This window comes from Ixodes scapularis, unplaced genomic scaffold (genome assembly GCF_016920785.2).
Source record: "Ixodes scapularis isolate PalLabHiFi unplaced genomic scaffold, ASM1692078v2 PGA_scaffold5__190_contigs__length_132052651, whole genome shotgun sequence".
Classification (NCBI taxonomy): domain Eukaryota; kingdom Metazoa; phylum Arthropoda; class Arachnida; order Ixodida; family Ixodidae; genus Ixodes; species Ixodes scapularis.
In genome coordinates, this window is record NW_024609880.1 from 12,583,381 (window position 1) to 12,596,936 (window position 13,556).

Sequence of the window (13,556 nt, forward strand, 5' to 3'; positions counted from 1 at the left end):
TTGCTGCGTGCGAACGCGGGCGTTCCGTGTTGCTGGTGTTGCGACGTCAAGTTGCTGGGTAGAATTGCCCCGTCCGAAGCGGGCCTTAGGCGCCCGTTTCCGGCTTGAGCGGCGTCGCCGTCGCCATCGGCGTAACCGCGCGGTGCTCTTTCCACTTTAACAGAGCAAACGCTGGAGAGGAGGCGATTTCCTCTCCAGCGTTCGCTTGGCTAAAGTGGAAAGAGTTGGGAGGAGTTTCCACTTTACTCTTAAAAGGAACACTTGCACACCCCCAAGAAAAATTTCGTTTTTTATTTTTTTTTTTTTTTTGCCAGGCGATCTAATATGGTATCAGAAGACTACCCAATCATTATTTTGATACAGCGTCACGTCTATTGTTTATGAAGTACAAAACGCAACCGCTCGAAACCGAAACCGAAACTGTACTCGGGAGGAAGCAGAAATATAAAGGAGAAAGTTACCGAAAATCACGTTACTGTGCAACATTTCTTTCTTTTTTTTTTTTTTTTTGTCAGTCAATGTATTTGCAGTTTTTTCCAAGCCACAAAAAAAAATGGCTATCATATTGTCGTCCATTTTTAGCATTGAGTGTGTGCCTTCGATGACCCACGACCTTGAATATCTTGGGTGGTTGTGTCTAACTCTAAACCATAAAATATTTCACGTGACCACGACGAAGAGAGTGAGAGCGACTTTAACCGACTTGCTCTCAATTGGCGGTTTTTGGGCGGAAAGAAAACGAATTTCGAGCCTCGAATTGCGTTCTGGGCTGATGCACTCTCATATGTCTTGTACAAGTAAAATCCTTGGCTAACATAAATACCCTGTCAGTGTCCCTTTAAAGGGGCCCTCCAACAGTATTTGAGCGTCGACTTTTTTTTGCGGTTTCTACACGTTAGTGGTCCCGGAAACCCAGTGGAAAACGAAAGAGTTCGAAAATATTAGCGCATCATATTTTAATTTGACAACTAGGAAACACCTCCTCCGACGGTGGCGTCGCGAGGTGCCGAATGCGCGCGAATAACGGTGCTCCCTTTCACGATACGTCACATTCACTGGGTTTCGTGATTGGCGAGAGCCGTCCCAGGAAATTTGAAGCGAAATAAAGTATATCACACGTTAACCGTCATTATTTCTCTAACAAGTCGTTTTTATAGAGCTAATAAAGTTGCAAATTAAAGTTCAAAAAGGGCGAAAACAACGCCTCGTCGCTCATGCGCGCCTCCCAGCGGCGTCCGCAACGTACGCCGCGAGCAGACGACAAGTGATCCGTCCAGTGCAGACACCGCGCATCGTATTTTCGCTTGTGCGCCCGGTCAACTAAAAGCAGTAAGAGGAGCCAGGGGAACCCTTATTTTCTTTTAGTACTGTGAAAGACTCTTCACTGTTCGAGTGAAGTGCGGCGACGGGACGGTGCAGACGGTTAACCGTAATGAACCTATGGTGAAACGATCACTTTAGGTTGTCGGCTCCGATGAAGTGTCTCGTGCGCGGTTGCACCCGCACGCACCGGGATGCGGGTGTTTCCTTTCACCGTCTACCTGGCAAGGATCCAGTGCGAAGTCGCTGGCTGGAAGCCCTTCGACTGCGCGCTAACTCGAAGATACTACATCAGCTTGATCGTGTGTGTTCCGAGCACTTCTCCGCGCAGTCCTTCACGTCGTGGAAGGTTTCGAAGAATCTGGGGTTCGAGAGAAAGAAGAAACGCCTCGACGAGGGCTCAGTTCCGACCCTTCAACTGAACCTCACACCAGCACCAGCGTGCAAAAGGCGCAGACTGGTGAGCAATTCTGTGATATATATTTTTTGTTCTTTTTTTTTAGTTATAATTGTGACTCACACGATGGCTCCTATCGCGCCCGTGAACATGCGTAATGCGAAATTGTGGCAGATCTCGTCCGCTGGTTTCCCCAAGCATCAAGTTCACATCTGTCAGAAGCCTTCCCTTGCACAGAAGTTTCCGAAGCCAAAAGGCAGCCGGGCGCCCGGCAAGGGGACCGATTGCAAAGCCTCTTGATGCGTGTTCAAGTTTCAAACGCTCGAGCGAGTAGGAGGGAAAACAGCCACCGATCGGAAAGAAGAGAGCTCGGATTAGAGGGGGAGGGAGGGGGGGGGGGGGGGGTGTGACGTCCACGATGCAACAATTTCAAATTCCGTATAAAAACTCATTTGCATACATTTTTTTTTTTTTTTTTTTTTGGTTCTCGGTTTTGAGTGGTGCGATAGTAAAAATAGAGAAGTATGCGTTATGTGCCAGCTTGACTGCACGAATCGCTTGACTTCCTCACAAAGTATTGTTCAATTAAATTGATCATAAAACGCGATTAAAAAAAGGCGGAAGTTTTGGCATTGTCTCTTTTTGCTACCTAAATAATTAACTTGTATTAATTCTGCATGCCCACATTACATTTCAACAGTGATTCAAATTGTCAATTTTTTTTTTCTCAGGATGATTCAGAGACGCCATCTGAGTGTGGGAAGCACAATGAAGCAGACAACCTCTGCGAAGACTCTATTGTAAGTCCGAGCTAGAGCTCCTATTAGTAAATCGAATGTGTGACGAGGTTTAGCGTGCTACCACACCATGCCAGGTACAATATGAAAAATGAAACTTTGCAGGTGGTGTCAAAAGAGGACATGGCAGCCAGTATAATCGAGGTTGTGCCTGCTGAACAGAAAGCACCTGAAACTCAAGACTGTTCTGTGAGTTTCTTGGCAGTGGGTGGTCGGTGTGGAATGAGGATGGGGGGTTAGAATGCGAATGGAGGGGTAAATAATCAAAGGATATGATTGAGAATGGATGTGCAAGCACACAAGGATTGCTTAGAAAGTAACACCCCAACATTTTTGTCAAACAATAGTTATTGAAAATAAATGAAATTTATAGGGTTTACTAGATATTTCTGTACGCATAACATTTATCTAAATAATCTACTCATCCTTTTACTACTTGACATCGGTAAGAAACAAGTGCACCCCAGCCGTATCACTCTATGCAATGTGCATGCGACGGCGATCTGTATGTGCATAGTTCTGGCGTCCTGGAAGTATGTCTTCCTCATAATGCATTTTACATCAAAACATAAGATCCAGTTCACGTAAATAATCTCACAAATGGGCTCAGTATGTCACCATAACTGCGGACACTAAAGCAGAGAATATGATGCCGAATTGCACAGCGTCGGGGTGAGTGTGTGGTTAAAGCGGCGGCCAGAGATGAATGTCTGATCAAAGCAGTCCAAGTTGCGGCCGCATGAACCACAGCTAAAATTAAGAGTATGAGGGTGGTGGCCGAGGAGAATAAGAAAACCGAGCACACCGAGAATACAGCACGGCCGCCACCATGTTTTGTGGGGAATTTATGAGCCATCCACTTCTGTAAACAGCTGTGGTTTGTGAAACGACAGTTCACTATGTGGCTTTAGCTTCCTAATTTCTAAAGAATTCAATGTTTCATGCCACCCTCGGGGAGCGAGAAAGGACTTTTAGTCACTATCTTTATTTTAGGACAAGAAAAAAAAAAAGTGTGGGTCATAACTTTCCGAGCAACTTTTGTTTAGAAGTTCCACTGCCATGCACATGCCCTTATTTTGCAACCTGTTTACAAAAACGTCTGGAAATTTATGCAAGTACACAAGGTCTTTGTGAGTCAGGCAGGTGTAAGGCTAAGCACCAACTATGAGCTTGAAAATCAAAGAAACATCACTGTGAACACATTTTCGGCCATTTTGCAGGAACTTCAGCTCGCAACTGAAGATCATGGGTATTCCATCAGAAGTGCCACGTCTGCCGACCACACCTACAGCATTGAAGTTCAGTACGAAAACAAAGGTAAGGACTTGCGAGATTTCATCCTAGTTGAGATGCACTCAAGCTCATTCATGTATTCAGTCCGTCATACAGTCTGTATCTCGTGACATGTACCGTGTGCAGTTTTTAATTTTTGTAGAAAACAAGCTCTAATGAGACATTTTAATATTTTCAGTGTTCCATTAGCATTTCCATGACACTGTGAGGAAAGGGATTTATCACACCTTTTTTGCTTCAATAAGCACGGTATATGTCAAGGGTGGCCAGGCTGACCCCGCCTAAGAGCCGCAAACAAAGCCATGAGACTTCCAATAGCCGCGGGGGAGGGGAACTTTTGTTCAGAGCAATAAAACTCGAAGTACTTTGGATCTAGCCTGGTCAAAAGCAGTTCAACTGTACGTAAGGTGGTAGTAACACAAGACTACCAAACCGCCACCTGTCTTTCAATTTAAAACGCGGTTCATTTCTCCTTTTGGGGAAGTCCTCGTGCGACCGGGAGCAAGGCAAGGAAAGGGGAGAGGGTAAGGGAAGGAGCTGCAAGCCGCACTTTAACACGCAAAGAGCCGCATGCGGCTCGCGAGCCGCAGGTTGGCCACCCCTGCTATATGTCATGCTCTTTTTGTGGTTGTGCGGTGGCGATGCTTAATAAATGGTAACAAAAGCAATTAGGGCTATGTTGCACTATGATACGTTAGTCTTAATGAAGGGGCGATCCATTTAATTTTGTCGGGAAGGGAAATGAGAGAGGGACAGGTGAGAAGGAGAGTGTGTTCTAGAGCCGTGATGCTAGACCAGCAAGGGACAGGAAATCAGGAAGTGCTTGTTGTACCTCAGTTCTTGCTAATGACCCCATAGAGAGCAGGAATTAGCTGTAGGAAGGTGAAAGGGTGGCTTTGGGAGACCTTTCACAATTCAATCCAAGTTTACTTTATCTGCAAGTCCTGTAAACCGAGCAGTGTGGCATAGTAGGACCTGAAAAGCTAATTTGGTTATCAGAGAATATCGATAAAATATGTTGGGGAATTCTTTTTGATTTGGTTATATACAGTAAATGAAGTAGTAGCAACTGTTAAGAACTCATCTGCAATTATTCTAGATATTTCGACAAAGCAACATATCGTAAAGCACCGAGTAATGTAACGGAAAATCTCCACGGCTACGACAGCCACCGAATGCATCATAGATTCTCATAGGCCAAGTGAAAAGCCACCATGTGCCGAAAATTCTGACCAAGCCAGGGGAGCAACCACAGTACAATGTACCGATAACATTCCAGGCACACAGGTGAACTTGTCCGCCAAGCAGTCGAAGGAGACGCAGACAGACCCATGGGAGTTTCCAGCTGTTCTTCCATGTACAAGTGCCGCTCCAGCCATCATGAGGCAAGTGCCTCCATCACCAGCAGTTGAGACACCAGCGTGCCAGCCTACAACTGTTTTTCTGCGCAGGGATCCTGCTCCAGTTGCTATGAAGCAAGTGCCTGTGCCAGCAGCAGTTGAAATGCCAGCATGCGAGGACTTCGCCACAGAGCAGGTGGCCCCATCGTACCAGCCGACAAGCCAGCCATTTCTGGAGGCCGACCTCTCTTTCGAAAGACCAGGCATGTGCTCAAGCCCTATTCCAGAAGAGCCTGCAGACACTACGTACGAGGCTTCTTGGGACGAGAGCTTCTTGAGGTGATACACCACTGACTGCTATTGCCACAGAAGTGTGCCTTCACTTGAACCCATCCATGTGCAGTTGTTCGTTTTTGCGCTTGCTGGCTCACCTCTCCGTAACTGCACTACATCTTATTGATGTAGCCTCACTTTGAAGCTTTATTTCCTTATGTAAACACTCCACTGCCTTTTTCTGGAGAGCATCTAAACCCCTATTTCTTCCACCATATTTACTTGTAGACGCCACTTTTGTAGAAATCGAAGGAAAAACACCAATTACAGATATGATATATTTCTGAACAAACATGCATCTGAAGAGCAATAGGCAAACAAAGCCCTAACGCCGAATTCACGAACCTCACTCCATTTGTGGCACCCCTCCATTTCTACGTTGAAGGTGCTAAGGCCAGCACTGGCCCTTGCGCCTTCCTCAAGGAAGTGGAGGGGCACCCCAATGGGAGCGAGGTTTGTGCATTCGACTGTTAGAATACTGAGATGCCACTTAGTTGCCTGAATATATGCTGTGCCAAAAGTAGAAGAGGAGTGCATGAAAATCGATAAGGTTGCCCATTTGCCCATCAAGTCTTCGAATAACCCTGAGAATATACTTTTTGCAGCAACTCAACCTCAACGGCCCCCCTGCACGAGGAGCCCAAGTACATTGTGTTTGAGAGCTGTTTATTGCAGTTGCTCCGCGTATGCATAATCTGCCAAGCGCCATGTAAAGTTACTATTGTACCAGACGGCACACTAGTGAGGGCCACGGCTGTGTGCCAAAGCGAGCACAGCAGGACTTGGCTCAGCCAGCCTCTCATCAACAACGTGCCAGCCTGCAACCTGCTCCTCTCCGGTGCCATGCTGTTCACCGGCTCCTGCTCTGCAAAGGTGCTCAGGCTGCTAAGGCTCATCAATATTCAAGCCTTCTCGGAAAGCACGTACTTCAATCACCAGGCAGCATTCCTGCAGCCTGCAATTGAACGAGTGAGTTCCATTGCATAATCGCTATCTTTCTCGTGCCCTTTAACATTTTTTGGGCAGCACATTCTCATTGTCGTCATTACAATCCCCTCAGTAATGGGTACAGCAACTATTGAGAAATTTATTAATAAACAATAGAAAGAGCTCAAGAATGTGGAATGAAACTCATCGGCCTAGCCTAAATTCGAAAAACGTTTTCCGAACCCTTTTTCAGGTGTGGATCCGAGAGCAGCAGAGCCTTCTTCAAGCGAGACAGGGGAAGACGGTGCGTTTGGCTGGGGACGGGAGGTACGACTCTCCAGGGTACTCGGCCAAATTCATGACGTACACCTTCATGGAGATGGAGACAAACAAGATCCTCCACTATGTCCAAGTGCAGCTTGGAGAGGCAAGTTTTGCACGTTTCCTGGAGGGTTAGAATATTGATGTTGCTTGTTACTGCAAGAGTAAGGCTTCACTTTGTGTGTAGCACTGACCAAGTAGATAAAAAGAGTGTCTACTTGCTCCGAGCTATAGGAAATAGTTAAAGGATAGCGATATATCACCAGTTCATCTATGCATTGACGCTGACATCACTCAAGCTGCATGTGCCAATATTCATACAAAGTGCACTACAAAAGCCAGAGCTTCCTTATTATAGTGTTATAGCTTTGCTCATGAATAGTCTGTGTGGAAATTTAGGATGGACTGTTCCATACCTACATACAGGCCATACATTTTGCTTCATTTAGCAGTCGGTGCTCAAGTCCTTAAACACGAGCAACTGCTTTTTTCTCTTACAGTCCCCCGAGGTGAAGTCCAGCAACGCAATGGAGCTGCATGGCTGTGCCAAGGGGCTCACTTTTTTCAAGGAGGAGGATGTCACGGTCGAGGCCCTCGTCACTGACCGTCACCTAGGGATCAAGGGCCACATGAGGAGCAAAGAACCCCAGACACGCCATTACTTCGATGCTTGGCACATTGCAAAAGGTGCCTAACCCTGACTATCATCAGTTTAGTCTGATTTAGTGTCATATTGCAGTCCTTATGTTAGTCGGTCTACAAGTCTGGAGTAAGGTGCAATATGTGTACTGATTTTAGTTTTTTTTTAACTGTTCTTCCAGGCATAAGCAAAAAGATGCTGAAGGCCAGCAAGTACGCCCGGTGTGAAGTGTTGGCATACTGGGCACAGCCTGCCTCCAACCATCTGTACTGGTGTGCTGCCAACTGTGAAGAGGATGGAAAACTCCTCGTCGAGATGTGGAAGAGTGAGTCAATTATTTGTCAATATTTAGTCCTATTATATACAGAAGTGCCCAGGTAGTGAATTTTCACTTCGAAGTGAGCACAAAGGTAATAGTAACCATGTTGAAATAACCTGAGACTGGGGTAGAGAAGAAGCATCAAAGCGTAGAAGGGACAGAAAATAGACAGGACGACGTCATTGAGACGTCGTCCTGTCTATTTTCGGTCCCTTCTACGCTTTGATGCTTCCTCTCTACCCCAGTCTCAGGTTATTTCAACATGGTTAATATTCACCAGCTCGCCTGCACCCTTACGATTTTTTCAAAGGTAATATAATAGTATTTATTTTGCAAGAATAATTTTGAATCAAACCAAATACTTGTACAAGGATGTGGAAGTAAAAAAAAAAAGTCAAATGTAGAACTTCCAGTGAAGAAAGGATTGTCTAGCAGTCCTTTTCCAATGTATGTTTCAAAGCTGTCAAGGAAATGTACAGATGAAATGTAGACCTGCTATTCTTTACTTTATTAACTCTTCAGTACACTATCGTGGCAGTATTACAAGAATCCAACGTCACAAAGCAACTGAGGATATAAGTGATGCCCCAAAGACTCCGTGGGCAGGAACCAGAGATGGTTTGAACCCTCAACTTTGCGCTCTCGAGACGAAAACAAAATCCCAGTGCCACGGAGGGTTATTGCCAAGACGGCAATGGTGTCAACAGCAACAAGCTAAAACGTTGCAGGGAAATATTACACAAAAAGGCAGGATGGCGGCTGCTTAACACCAAGTCAACCTCCTTTGATAACATTGTACATGACTATCATCTAAACCAAATGTGCCTACATGTCATAGCCCTTGCGTTAGTACCACGTGCCAAAAGCTTTACCGCTTTAGTCAGAAACATTACAGGAAAGTATCTGAATTTGGTTGTTGCACTGAAAAATTTTGCAGATCAAGTCTAGTTACCATTATAGGTTTACCTCTATTTTTATGTAATAATGGCACAAGAAAACACTGGACATACAGTCTAAGCTCATTACAACAGACCTGGTTACAACAGACATTTGGATATAACATAGGGATTGTGAAGTTTGGTTCGTTTTCCACTACATACCATTGACTCCGCTTCATATCTGCGTACAACAGACTCCTCTTATAACAGACCGAAATCTTGGTCAAAATCAAGGTCTGTTATAACGTAACGAGCTTAGACTGTATACAGGCATATATCCATGTAGTATTTTGTTGAATGTTTTCCTTGCTTTTTAAATTAATAAAAATATATCCTGCAGCATTCTCAAACTTCAAAAATGTTCGAAGTAGCCAAATAACCAGCCCCATTTGTTTTGAATATTTGCACGTCTAGGCGATATCATAACAAAGGGGGTTACAGTTGAAACATGCCTGTATCAGCAAGTCTACCAGTCAAAATAGATAACAGAACACAATTGCAGACATTTGACAGGCTAGCAGGTGCACTACAACACAAATGAGTATCAATTTAGGTATCTATGATCCAGTGCAGAATGACATAGAGCAAATAATGTCTGCATAATTGTTTGGCTCGAATGCGGAACTGTCGAAATATCTTGATTAGGTCGACATGTCCCCGTGATGCTACGATTTTGTTTACGTGGGACATCTCAAGGCCTGAAAGACTGGTCTCTGTCACGTAGACAGCAACGTGTTAGGCATACGGCAAAGGTTACAGGCATGCTGTCACGCCTGAAAGTTGTTTCGTAACTTCTCGTAACTTCACAAACTGTTTGCATTGTTCTAAAAAATGAACCTTGTATTTCAGGCATAAACAACCATGCTCTCGACAAGCACACTGGCCATGGAGGGGTGTACGACCGCTGTGTTCACGACACCCTCGTTGGGGACAGAGAGTGGCTCTCTCTAGGTCAGTAGGCAATCACGCTGAAAACCTAACTCTACTTTTCTCTGAGCGAATTTGGTAAATTTGCACATTTAAGTAAAAAAAATAGAAGCTGCATAGCATGTAATCATGATTCCAGGTACACCAGCTCACAAGCGCTTTGTCAGCATTACCATGCAAAAAGTGCTTCTGAGGGACTTGGAGCACGTGTCACCTGCAGGCCACACGTACAACCTCGAGTCCTACCATAGTATGCTCATCAGGTTTGCACCCAAGTCTGTGGCGTTCACAGGCCCCATCATGCATGCAAGGTTTGTTTTCTGTAAACTAATTAGGCACATATGCAAGTCGATTGTTTTTTCTAGCAGGTCCCCATGAATGCTTTTCACTGCGGACAATATTTCTGCTTCAGAACCAGATTGGCTGCTCTGCACCACAACGAAAACTCCGGAAGGGTCCAAGCGGTGACGCGCAAAGGGCAGCCGAAATTCAAGCGAAGGATGCAGAGAGGGAAGATGGGGACCGATCGTCTCAAGGAAGTGAAAACCCCTCCAACCTACGGTGAGGCTCATATAATTTTGTTGGCACCGTAGATACTACCCGCTGGACAGTCATTCCGAGACAATCTAAGTGCTGCAGAGACGCTTTTAGTTCCTTGACATATGTGATGGGTAACATCCTTTATCTGCGCTTGCCCTAATTACAGCGTACGTGGGCCAGCTGCTGTCTGAGGCTGCTGCCTGCTGCAGCGAGTCTTCCCTCAGGGAAGCCTTGGGCAACAGACCCCGGGATCGGGCCCCCCTCCCCATGGCAGCTCACTACCCGAGGCTCCCAAAGGAGCAGCTGGTGGAACAGAGGATGTCACGTTACAGCAGAGGGACAGCAGGGTCTTCATGAGGTGAATGCTCCAAGCAGTTGCTCTACCCCACTGCTTTGTATTCCATACACCTCCTGTTCTTGGTGTTGTGCTGCTGTGTGTTTGAAGAGAGAATGAACGAGTACTGAAGCTTGCAAATGAATCTGGGGTCCGCTAAGCTATCTTGTTTTTAGCAAGATGGGCAGCTTCACGGTTGATCAGCAGGATGGCACAAATGAGAGTGCACGCACTGTCTCGCTGAATGCTGTTGTGGATGCCGGCAACAGTTTAGTACGCTATCAAAAACAGACAGATTTAGGTTTATTGCGCTTGCACTTGTTCATTCGTTTCTTCAATCAGTTTGTCTGCTTATTTGAACGTGCAGGACGCATCCTCAGATGAGCTGAAGGCCGTCAAGAAGGCTGGCAAGGCACAGAAGAATGTGTGCACCACTGACAAGCAGCAGCACAGGAGGAAGTAGTCACGGCATCTACACCTAAAAGGTGCTTGAGCTGTTCCACCCAGACACCGACGCGTCAAGCGGGGCCATGTGGACCATGAAGAGCTTCATGAACGACGCCTTCGAGCATATTGAGGCTGAGGTCTCCTGCCGTGGCCCACTACAAGCGCTCGACCATCGCGAGCCGCGAGAACCAGATGGCTGTGCAGCCGCTGGTGCCGGGTGAGCTGGCTAGGCACACCGTGGTCGAGGGCACCAAGGCCGTCACCAGGTACACCAGATCCAAGAGGTCCATCACCGTCACGCAGAGAGAAAAAACAACGGTCCTTTTCAGGACCACTTCTCACTCGAAAATCGGACGTCTTGCGACGGCTTCAGACGCCCGTGTCTCTTTTTTCAATGCAGTATTTGGAAAGGAACAAAAGTTGTGAGTACAAATTCGATGTTCTACTAGTTTGTAGTTGCAGCATGCATGCAACGATGGCAGCATGCCTGCTTCACAGGCATGCTGCCTATGTGAGAGAATACAGATTAGTGCATTTGCTGCCAATTCCTTGTTTATCTCAGCATTTGCTTCAGCATCCCCCAATTTCCTTGCACATTCCCAAGCTGGCTTATGGGAGCTAGATCATGATCACGTGCAGCCTTTTGGCAGATCCCAGCTGCTAGGGAGCACGTCTCCCATGAGGCGGACACAATGCGGTTATCACAGTGGAGTTTCTGCTTGCCTGTGGATTGTTTATTTAGCATAACACTATAACCTGCAAAATAATTGGACGGTTCAAATTGTGGACTGCACAAAGGTCTTGGGCCACATGTAGGGATTTTCATGCAGTGCTGCAGAATGAGCACCCCCTTTTCATTCCAAATACATTCCACGGAATTGAATTTTCCAATAATTTCATTTCTTTGAACTCCTAAGAAGGGAAACACTGGGTTTTGAAATGTTGTTCACAAGCAATGTTTTGAAAAAAATTACAAAAAGGGTAACTTTTTTCTGAGACAAGATTTCTCTTATTTTGTGTGTTCTAAACCATGTCAGAGTTTCTAGGTCTCCACTATTTCCAGTAATCTTTTGGGTGTCAAAGGGGTTAAGTTGCCGGCAAATAACGTCGGTATAAAGCTGACGTTATAAAAGGCATAGACAACTGCAAAAATATGCAAAAAAAAAGTTCCGAAGGCACTATCAGGCGGTAGTCGCTCATGGCACTGATAGCAATGCGTCGAAAAACTGAGGGAAACAAGAGCACGTCGCAACATGGACCCATCTTTCGAATGATTAGTGGGTAGACCGTTGCCTCCACACTGCAATTAAACACGCTCGAATGCGAGGACCTAACGCCAGATGCCGGCGTTCTAGCGCGTTTGTTCAGTGCAGTGGAGACAAAAGCAGCTAGCTATACACTAACACGCGTCCCTGACGTCATGCTGCTGTAGTGGCGTTGCTACTGGCAGGGCGCATGCACAAATGCTCCACTTCATGCAAATCTAGTTTCTGTGTATTTGCACGCACTTTGTGTGGGCTTGTTTGTAGACAGCGCGCTGGCCTATACGTCTACCCACTAATCATTTGAACCAGAGCTCAGCATTCTGACATCCCCGTGCTCTCGTCTCTTCCTCTCCATTAGTTTCTTGGCGCATTGGTATAATAGTACAGCAAAAAGCTTAAACAGATAGAAAAACTTCAAACCACCCATTTTCTTCAGAAAAGGACCTTATTTATAAAACCACTTCTAGGAGATATGTGGCAAATGAGTCGTGCATCAAAAAAACACGGGAACTGTGGCATTGTTCATACCTGGTGCTCTATTTGCACATGGTCAGAAGTCACATTGCCGAGTCTCATGGCGCCACGAATGAGACCTTGTCTGCTTACAACGCTAGCTTTAATTGCTTCATTGGGGTGCGATTTTCAACCTTGAAGGAACATGAGCCGGTCAGATAACCAAGCCGTCAGTTACCTAGAGTGCAATGATGCCGTCTCAAAAGCCCCTTTGACCGCATCGACACAGCTTGCATAAGAACACATTTCATCCCTGCTCAATTCTTGGCAAGATGCAACTAATTCCCTTCTAATTTTTCTCAGTACTGCCGCCAATCCACTCTATTCCGGAGTCGCAGAATGATTGTGGAATCATTCAGACTTCAGAGTGGCAACTCCGCAACACTGTTTTCATGGTATGGGTGTTTGCCACCTATAGGCACAGTGCATTTACCCACTAATTACTAGACATGCAGGTACCACAGCAAGTTTTCTGGCAGCAGAGCAGTCAAGTCTAAAGGTTGCCACGAATGTCTTCATGCCGACAAGATTGGTGGAGAAACCGGAACTGAGAAGTGAATAAATGTATGGATGAACCAAAGAAGTTTCCAATGAGTAGCCTGTATGTCATGTTCCTGGCTATGTTCTTTACAGGGCATAAAAAAAAGAAGCCAAGAGTTACCTGTTGCAACCATTTTGGGTGGCTCGATGCTGGCGCATACACGCAGCTGGTCTATCTGTGTTGAGCTCAGCTGGTCAATTTATAAAGCTTACGAGACACGAGAGGGAGGCTCTGCTTGGTTGCCAGCTCCGATATACTGCAGATGAGTGGCCTTGATAAAGGCCGTATAAATGGGGTTCTGCCAAACATTTCTCAAGGGTAGTGCCAAGCAGTACAGCTAGAGAAAGCACAAGCTGCAGCAACT

General features: G+C 45.9%; 1 protein-coding gene across 1 annotated transcript; it reads left to right on the top strand.

Annotated features, from left to right (window-relative positions):
• The first annotated feature begins 1,433 nt into the window (after window positions 1-1,433).
• LOC115313580 lies at window positions 1,434-13,341 on the top strand. Its single transcript, XM_040502759.2, has 16 exons — window positions 1,434-1,780; window positions 2,449-2,517; window positions 2,620-2,703; window positions 3,735-3,831; window positions 5,087-5,192; window positions 5,259-5,486; window positions 6,086-6,449; window positions 6,661-6,834; window positions 7,229-7,415; window positions 7,550-7,693; window positions 9,475-9,576; window positions 9,692-9,863; window positions 9,965-10,113; window positions 10,259-10,450; window positions 10,794-11,295; window positions 13,107-13,341. The coding sequence occupies exons 1-14, from the start codon at window positions 1,475-1,477 to the stop codon at window positions 10,447-10,449; spliced, it is 2,373 nt and encodes a 790-aa protein (XP_040358693.2). The 5' UTR covers window positions 1,434-1,474; the 3' UTR covers window position 10,450; window positions 10,794-11,295; window positions 13,107-13,341.
• Window positions 13,342-13,556: the final 215 nt, after the last annotated feature.